The sequence below is a fragment of the Neovison vison genome, chromosome 9 (assembly GCF_020171115.1).
Source record: "Neovison vison isolate M4711 chromosome 9, ASM_NN_V1, whole genome shotgun sequence".
In the NCBI taxonomy this organism is placed as follows: Eukaryota; Metazoa; Chordata; class Mammalia; order Carnivora; family Mustelidae; genus Neogale; species Neogale vison.
Window position 1 is genome coordinate 2,617,528 of NC_058099.1, and position 9,206 is coordinate 2,626,733.

General features: G+C 68.6%; 1 protein-coding gene across 1 annotated transcript; it reads right to left on the bottom strand.

Annotated features, from left to right (window-relative positions):
* Window positions 1-2,896: 2,896 nt before the first annotated feature.
* SOHLH1 (spermatogenesis and oogenesis specific basic helix-loop-helix 1) lies at window positions 2,897-7,361 on the bottom strand. Its single transcript, XM_044264370.1, has 8 exons — window positions 7,264-7,361; window positions 6,847-6,987; window positions 6,265-6,412; window positions 5,816-5,937; window positions 5,634-5,731; window positions 4,347-4,533; window positions 3,799-3,869; window positions 2,897-3,254 (listed from the first exon to the last, which is right to left on the bottom strand). The coding sequence occupies exons 1-8, from the start codon at window positions 7,359-7,361 to the stop codon at window positions 3,031-3,033; spliced, it is 1,089 nt and encodes a 362-aa protein (XP_044120305.1). The 3' UTR covers window positions 2,897-3,030.
* Window positions 7,362-9,206: the final 1,845 nt, after the last annotated feature.

Sequence of the window (9,206 nt, forward strand, 5' to 3'; positions counted from 1 at the left end):
GGCCCAGCCCAGCCTGGCCCACAACCTGAATGCCCTGTCCAGGCACAGGGAGGCGGACAGGCAGGGTGGAGGGACCCGTCTACCATCCTCTGAGCAGGGGGAATGGGACCTCCAAACTAGGGCACAGGCTGTGAGCAGGCCTGGGGGCTGCTGGGCCCAGGTGATGGGCTGAGCGACAGCGAGGCCTACTGGGGGACAAGGTGTCCTGGCCATTGGCAAACGAGGGCGGGGCTAGAGACGCACCCAGCGGATGTGTGGCTCCCTCGGGTCTGAACGCCGGGGTCGGGAGGGCGGACAGCGAGGCCCGACCAGCCAAGCCAGGGTCTCCTCTCTCTCACGGGCCAGCTAAGGCGGGCGAGGGAGCCTCTGCCTGTCCTGCCAAGAGTCGACCAGAGCCTGGGGGCAAACGAGGGGCCCGGGACGGCGCCTCCTCCCAGCAGTGGAACGCGCAGCCCCCAGGGCAGGACCCGTGTGGCCAGAGAGCTGGATGAGGTCCCTGAGCAGAAACAAACACCTCGACCCAGACCCCAGCTCACGGTGAACACAGTGGCCCCGAGGCCCAGGGAGCGCGAGGAGCAGCAGAGAGAACAGAGCGGAGAGCAGGCAGGACGCGGAAGGGGCAGACGGGGTACCAAGGTCACTGCTCAGACCAACGGCCAACTGTCGCCGAGGCCCAGCCGTGAGCTCAGCCCCCCCAAAATGTCCCAACCCAAGGGGAGTGTGGACTGAGAGGGTGTGGCCTGAGGGTGTCTGGGGTCCGGCCCGGGCCGCGTCCGTTCTGTGTGCCCTACTTCCAGGCACTCCTCGTGGTGGGGGTAGTGGGGAGAGAAGCAGGTCACCGTGAGAGCTGAGTGGAGACTTGCTGAAGCCCCCCAGGCACCCCCAAGGCCCCAGAACAAGCCCGAAGTCACCAGCAGCACAGCTTGAAGCGCGCAGTGAGGACCACTGCCCCCGGGGCCGGAATTCGGGTTCACAAAGCGCTGGAGAGCAGGACGGCGGGAAGCGGGCAGCTCCCTGGACCCCACAGCTCCTTCCAGCTCTGGCCAAGCCCCCAGCAGGCCCTGTGGCAGCCCCTCTCTCCTCCAGCTCCCCTGGGGGGGTCCTGCCATCAAGCCCCGCCTGCCTCTGCCCTGCATGTCACTGTCCACAGCGGGGAGGCCAGGCCCCAGCCAGCTCAGGGATGGGGTTTTGCGTCCACACTCCTACAGCCGGCAGGGCAGGGGCCACGGCCCCCCAGGGGTTGCCGCTTCTGGGCCACCCTCCTCTCCTGGGGGCTGGAGGGCGGGGCAGACGCTGCTGATCAACCACAGCTCTCACCCCACAGGCCCGGACTGGGCCCCGGGGTTACCTGCGACACCGGCTCCAGGTGCCCCTCCCTGGGCTCAAGGTGCGGCAAGCCTGCCATCTGAGACAGGGCCTTGTCCCTCCCCTGCCCAGGGAGAGCCTGGGGCTGGGTCTCCTCCCTGTTCTCCAGGGCCTGGGCTGCAGCTCTCTCCCTCAGTAGGTGCTGACCTGAGGTCGAAGGTGGGGGGGCCCCGGGGCTCGGAGTCCGCCTGCTCTCGGTCAGCTTGACCAAAATCAGCTGCGATTTCCGGGGAGCCCTGGGGTAAACCCTAGCAAAGACAGACCAGCTCCCGGGGATCAGGGCTCAACAATGCTTCCCCAGGTCCCCCATGGGCTCAGGGAGCCGGAAACGTACGGGGGCAGGGCCTGGCACCTGCCTCAGCCCCGACACGGCAGCCTGTACAGCAGGGTCCTCCACAGCTGGACTCGGGGTGCTGGCCTGATGCCGGGGCACCTGCAGCGTCGTGCTCCCCCCCAAAGAGAGGCACAGGTGTGCACTCGAGGAACACACATGAACACGCATGCGCACACCAGCAGGGACGCCCACGAACACACACACAAGAGCACGGGGGTCCTGAGGACTGGGGTCTGGGGGCGACAGCCGCCCCCCGCGGGCACCTGGCCTCCCGCAAGCGCCCCCCGCCCCGCCACTGCCTGGCTCTCCTCCAGCCCCACCGCGGGCCCGCTCTGCCGGAGCTTCCATCCCACGCCAGCCGCTCCGCACGGTGACTCACAGAATGAATGGAACTTTCCGGCTGCAGGAATGGAAACGCACGCAGGTGCGGGGCAGGCAGCCCAGGCCGGGGGCTCAGGGCTCACAGTCAGGAGAACCTACTCTCCTGGAGAACAGGGAGCCCTCTGGCTCAGGGAGCACTCGCTGGGCTGGAGGGTCACAGGGGGCTGGGGCGTCTCCAGAAAGGCGCGAGCAGGAGCAGAACAGTGAGGCCCTGGCCAGCCTGGGTCAGGGACACACACCCGCCCCTGCTGGACTGAAAGGGGTGAGAGACAAGGCAGGGTCCGCCGCACCTGACCACGGGGGCTGGGGATGCTCCTCCCAGTAACCCAGGCCTTCCCCAGCCCCTAGTGGTCCAGAGCCGCTGGGGCTGGAGCTGTGCCCGCCAGGAGAAGGGTCCAGATGCTGACACCAGGTGGCCTCTGTCCCAGGCACACCCACACCTTGAGAGAAGAGTGCAGAGGACCCCCCCCCCACCTCGAACACAGGGAGACCAGTCCTTCCCTCGGGGCCCTGGCTGTGGCCGAGAGTACCAGGGCCTCCCCCAACAGACCCCTGGGCCGTGAGGGCCACTCGGACCAATCCCAGGGCATGAGAAGTGGGGTCGCATGCCTGCCTCTCCAGGGCGTCGGCCGGGAACACAGAAGTCAGCCCCGAAGCCCTCCCCAGGCTGCAAGGCTATTCACGGACTCTGCAAGGCCAAGAACGGCGCGGAAACAAAGCCCCAGGCGGATGCTGAGCTCCAAGCGGAAGCCGTGCCATCTGCCCAGTGAACGAGTGAACGGCGCTGATTACACAGATGCTCCCCAAGTCCCGCTTTCCGCAGGATCGCCGCCTTTAATCCTCAGCCTCCCCCGGCCGCGCCCCGCCAGCCTGGCCACAGCTCAGCGCAGCTGCCTCCCGAGCCCAAAATAAGCCACAAGGCACCCGACATGGACACGTGCGACACGGGCCTAGCAGGGGAAGAAGTCAGGGAAGATACTGTCCACCTCCTCCCGCAGGGCCAGGGCCAGGCTGGGGCAGCCCACCTCCGAGCCCCATGGCTCCAGGGGGCCATCAGGGAGCTCGTGGAGGCCGGGCTCGGGGTCCACTGGGAAGCCCGGCTCGGCCCCGTCCAGCAGGCTGCTCCGGACCACGCTCCGAGAAGGGGCACGGACCCCTCTGCCCTCCACGGACCCTGGAAGCAGAGCGGACGCATCAGTCTGGGTACCGCGGCCGACACGGCAAGATCAAGGTGCAGAAGAGGCCACCCCTCCCTGTCCTGCCCAGCTTGGAAGCCCCTGACTCCCGAGTGCCGCGGCAGGTAGACGAATCCACTCCTGCTGGCTGCACTCGAGACCTACAAGGACCCGTGAGAGCATAACGGGAAACCGTGTCCCACACGGCACCTCGCAGACGTCCTGCTCTCCCGTCCTGATGCCCTCGCGAGGATGCTTAGGGGGAGGGAACACACAGACCCCGAGCGGCAGGAGACCCAAGCCAGCCCCATATGCCGCGCTCACAGAGACCCTCCACGTGCATGCACCTCCTCGTGCTCCCCACCCCCGTGACCTCGACGACCAGCAGCAGAGAAAACAGGCCCAGACACAGACGGCAGAACCTCGGTAGCACACAGCAAGGTGAGCCCACTCACACCTCCCCGCGCATCCCAGCCACCGGCCCCGCCCCTCACCCACACTGGCTGAGACCCTGAGGCGTGGCCCAGGCACACCCCCACTCACCCAGCCACCCGTCGGGACCAGTGTTCAGCAAGTAGGACACCCCGTCTTCCGCATCGCATCCCAACACGGGCCTGCATGGGATCAGAAGACGCCATCGTGAGTGACCCCAGCTGAGCCCAACTCCTTAAAGCTCAAGACCAAAGCGTAGGAGCTCAAAGGTGGCTTCAGGCTCAGGATGAACAGGGCGCCCCTCCCTCCCCACCAGACCGAACCTGCCCACCGAGGACAGACGGGCCCATCCCGCCACCCGCTTCTGCTGGTTTCCCTCCAGCCTCTGCCACGCTCCCTTCCCACGCCCCAGCTGGTGCACGCTCGCAAAACACAAACTCGTTTACTATCAGCCAAAACACAGACCGGCTAGAAACACGACAACGTTTTTGGATCCGCGTCAGAAAGCCACACTGCGGCGTCGGGCTTAAACGGGCCCGGGCAGCCAGCTGCGGCCCAGGCACAGACAGCAAGGGGGGCGGGGGGGGGGGGGTGAAGACATCCCCAGGGCGGGGGCGGGCAGAGTACCGGCTGCTGCGAAGGCCCACCGGGGCACCCACCTGGTGTCCAGCGTCCCGACAGGGTCGGCCCCATCCACCGGGGGCCCCGCCCGGCCCGGGCAGCTCTGAGCCTCTGCACTCACCAGCGGGGAAGGCGGCTGCCACGCGCCGGGAGGCCAGAGCGGGGGCAGCCTCAGGGCCTCGGGAGCACTTGGGCCTGGGGGCTGGGACAGCAGGCTACAGGGCTCTACGACAGAAGGGAGGTACAGGGTGGCCTCCCCGCATGCCCTCAGCCTGCGTCCACAGTCCCCGGCATAGGGACAGGAGAGCTCAGAAGCAGGAGGCAGACAAATGACCCAGAGATAGACACCCGGGGCCGCTGTGCTGGGCAACTGGGGTCAGGGAAGCTGCTCAGAGGAGACGCCAGCTTGACCTCAGCTCAGCCCTAAGAGGTCAGATACGGAACCCTGCCCCAGCTGCGGAACCCTGCCCCAGCTGCCCACAGTCCCTACCCAGCCTCCACCCTCAGGTCTCGCTCCCTGCCGCGGGACCTCCGCACCCTCACGCCTGCCCTCAGCTCCCAGAGTTCCCCCGAGGCCCTAGCTCGGCCGCCAGCCCCCGTGACAGGCGGTCCCCTCCCCCACTCCTTGGGCACATTCCGGCAATCAGAAAGCACAGCCTTGGCTCCCAAGACAGTCAAGTGCGTGGGGCCTAAACCCCCCACGGTCATTCACACCCAAGGAGTGACAGACGGCTGGGCTGCGGGGTCCAGCACAAGCCAGACGCAGTCGTCGGAAATGCCCTGCGTGCGCGGTTGCACAGTAACAGAGGACAGATGCCCTCCCCGCACAGCCTGTGACTCACACGGCTCCAGAATACAGGATCAGGAGGGCGCCAAGAAGCCCAGGCTGTGTGGGGGCTGCTCGAGAGAGCCGGGCACAGCAGTGGCCAGCAGCAGGCACGAGGACGGGACCCAGGGACCCCCAGAGGCCTGAGGGGAAGGAGGAGCGGGGGCCTGTCCTCAGGGAGCAAAAGCGTGGACGCTGTTCCCCAACAAAGGAGGACAAGGGTGATGAAGGGGAGCCTGCAGCCGAGAAGCCCGGGCACCTCGGCCGCACCCCTGCTCTCAGTGGCGTCCATGAACCTGTTTGTCGCAGCTGCGAGCAGAGTGGGGTCCCCGAGGTTCACCCGACACGCGGGTGTGTCATGATGAGACCACGGTAGGTGCCCAACTTCGTTGAGGAACAGACCCCGTCGTGCCCGGGGCTCAGAAGCCATCCTGCAGCCCAGGCCTGACCCCTGGCGAGGACACCAAACCCATCCACACTGCGACCCGCTCTTGCTTACCAGGGAGGACTGTCGGACCCTCCACCACCTCGGCCGCCCCGGGCGGGGCCTCGTCCTCACCTGCGCCTGCGGTCCCACAGCTCACAGGAGCCCGTGGCCTAGGTGACAGAAGACAGAGGGAGATCCTGAACGGTCTGCATCTGCTGCCCCCATGGGCCCCCCAGCCCCCAGGGGACACTAACACAATCAGGCCGGAGGCTCCTGCGCCACGGTCTGGGGACCCTGCTGCGCCCGCACGCGACAGGGCCTGCGGCAGAACGTCCGTCTGCCACTCGCTCCACTCCTCCCGGGACGGACCCAGAACCTACAATGGAAACAGGCCTCGTAAATGACAACAGCCGAGCAACACACACACACGCAGGAAACGCAGGCCATGGGTCGTCACAGGCTGCCCTGCCGGGGTCTGAGAGGCTCAGCCTGAGCACAGACCGCGGCCCGGAAGAGCAGAACGGTGGACGGAGGAGACGTCAGGGGCTGAAGCGGGGACCAAGCTTGTTCCCGGGGGGCTCCCACCTCGCTGGGGGAGACGGTGCACGGACAGCTGGCACCGGCACAAACAGAGAACACCGCCCCACCGCCAGCACAGCCACCCTGGCTGCCCCCCGGGGGCGAGATGTCCCCCGCCACTCACGGTGTGCGGCTCCTGGCTGGGAAGCAGGGTGCCGGCGAGCCGAAGGAACTGCACGGACATCTCCAGCACCGAGGCCATGTCCTCCCGCCGGCCGTCAAAACGGGGCAGCAGGGCCCGCAGCCGCTCGCAGCTCACGGAGATCCTCTTCCTGCTTCCAGACAAGCCACGTGTCCAGCAGCCCACCCGGCCTTGGCCAGCGAGAAGGACCACGGCCACGGGCTCTCCCCTCAGAGGGACCCTGGGCTCACCCCTGGATGGCTCTCGGAACAAGGTGACCCCTCAAGGTTGTGGGCCACAGGCTACCCAGATCTTTGTACCAGCTCTGGCCAGCCTGTCCCTGGACCACCCCACTAGAGACCCCGGAGGCACACCCTTGAGCTGCCCAGGACTGGGGTCCGAGAGGGGGCTGCCCAGGTGGGCCCCGGGAGGCCCCTCCCTTGGGTTTCCTTGCCGCATGCTAACTGCCCGCTGACTGCACGGCCCCACATCCCTGGTCCACTGCCCACACCCACGGCACCAGTCTGATGTCTGCCGCTGCCCCACCACAAGGCCCCGGCAAGCCCAGGACCGTCCTCCACCCACCTGCGCTCCCGCTCGCTGAGCACGTTCCTCGGGAGGCCAAGGCTGGAGCCGGAGCCGGGGCGCTCGCGGGGCGCCCTGACCAGGCAGGCGGCCTGACCGTAGTCCTCGCTGCAGCCCAGGACGCTGGATGGGGACGAGCCACTGCCCAGGACAGGCAAGAGCGTGGAGCTCCGTGAACCCCAGAAAAGGCTACCGGGACCCAGGGGCCCTCACGGTCTTCTCTGGGGGCCGCCGGGCGCGGTGGGGGCTGCTGCTGGGCAAGGACCCCCTTGGCCCGCCACCCCCCCACGAGGCCTGCACAGGGTGCCCTGCCCCAGGCGGTCCCGCCGGATGGGGACCTGCAGCTCGGGTCCCCAGCCCCGCACCCCTCAGCAGAGGCCTTCCGCCTGACCCCTCCAGCGCCCCCCACTTCCTCACCTGCACCCCTCAAGCGCAGCCTCAGGGCCGCAGGACGCCATGAGCGCAGCGGCAGGGACGCAACCACGCGCCCGAGACGCCGCGCCCGCACCACGCATGCGTCAGACCGGCTCCGCCCACTCACGTGGACCCCTGCCTCACGTGCGGCCCCGCCCCACCCGCCTCGGCCCTCCCGCAGAAGCTGCTTTGCAGGGGTCAGTGGGCGTGGTCTGCGGGCTCTGAGGCTGGAGTCCACCCGCCTGGGTGCTCCTCTGCCCTCTCCCAGGGGATCAGGGGTCGGGCCGCTCCCACTCCCGCTCAGCTGGGCTCAGCCACCTGCGAGGCCGGGCCGGCCCGCAGGGAGCCTGGCTAAGGAGGGGGACGCAGGCGAAGGCTACCCCTACCCGGGGAAGGAGGGCAGGAGGGTAGAGTGGTTTTCTGGACCGGGCGAGCCCCTGCATGTAGGTGGCAGGGAGGACGCCCCCCACAGAGCCGTCGATGTTGCCTGAGGCGGGCAGCCACAGGTGTGGGGAGAGGAGGAGGAGCTGAGGGTTTCTGGAAGGTTCTGCAGCCAGGAAACCCGCTGGGGGGTCCCAGAGGAGAGCGGACAGCTGGTCTGAGAACTGCTGTCGGAGATCTGTGCGATCGGGTCGGCCGGGGAGGGCTGGAGGACACCCACCGGCCCCGGAGGCTGGCAAGTCTGCAGTGCGCCTGTGCCTGTCCCCCGAAACATGTCCCCTTCCCAGGCGCTCTTCCTCGGTGAAGTGCCACCCTCCGCCCAGGAGCCGGGGGGTGGGGGGGCTCTAGCGTACCGCGCCCAGCCGCAGCTCTGGACGGCATCTTCCCTCCCTGGGCCTCCCCAGCGCCCCAGCGCCCAGGGCTGGCCGGCCTGCCTCCCCACCCTGCCTCTGGCCGCACCGGTGCCCTCCCCCTGCCCAGCGCCACCCCCTCAGCTCACTGCCCGGGGGGGAGCGCTGCTCAGAGCCCAGGCCCCGCAGGTCCCTGGGGCGTCCTGTGCCCGAGCGCCAGGCTCTGTCCGCTCCTCTTGCTGCGCCTCCAGGGACGCGGGCGGGCGTCACTGGGAGGACAGAGCCCCCTCCCCCCAGGAGCGAGGAGCCCCATGCGTCCTTGGGGGTTTACAGCGTTAAAGCGCTGCGAGGGTTCCGAGCCCATCGGTGGAGGGGGCGGGTCCCCAGGTGTGGATGCGCCCACGCGACCGGTCGTAGCGCCGCAGGCAGGGGACACGCCCCGCCTGGCGCCCGACCTCCACCCGGGAACAGGCTTTCTTCTGCTCGGAGGGAGAAAAGTGCGGTGCTGCGGCCAAGGCGAAGCAGCTTTTCCCTCCGCTCCGGATCCCAGCCGCTGCCGCCGCGCATGCCTCTCCCCGACGGGGCGCGCGTCCTGGGGGGCTCGTCCAGCGGGGCGCGGCGGGGAGCGCGCGGCACGGGCCACACCAACCGGACCTTCGTGTTCGACGACGGCAGATGCGCCCGCAGGTACGGCTGACACGCCTGTCCCCTGGTGGAGGGACCCCAGTCCCCGCCTGAGCGCCTTCCCAGGACCCTTGCACCCGAAACCCTCCCCCTGCCCCAGAGCCCCACATCCCAGGTCCATCTCCAGGCCCGAGCCCGGGAGCGCCCTCCCCCGCCTACCGGGGTGGGGGGACAGGAGCGCTCCAAGCAGGAACCGGCAGCGGCAAAGGGGCACTCACCCCAACAACCCGCAGGTGCCGAGGTCTGGCGTCTGTGTGTCTGTGCTCTCAGCGCGCAGGTGGTCCTGGCACGGCCATCTTTAGTTGTGGGGCTTCAGCATCCCCCGGCGCAGGAAGGTGCAGCCCTCACGGGCTGGGGAGCTGGAGTCACGCAGGTCTCCCAGCCTCCCTCCACCCAACCTGGAAGAACGGCCCTTGGGGTACACACCTGCGGGGGGGGGGGGCTTTGCGGCCCCCAAGTGGGCCATGGCAG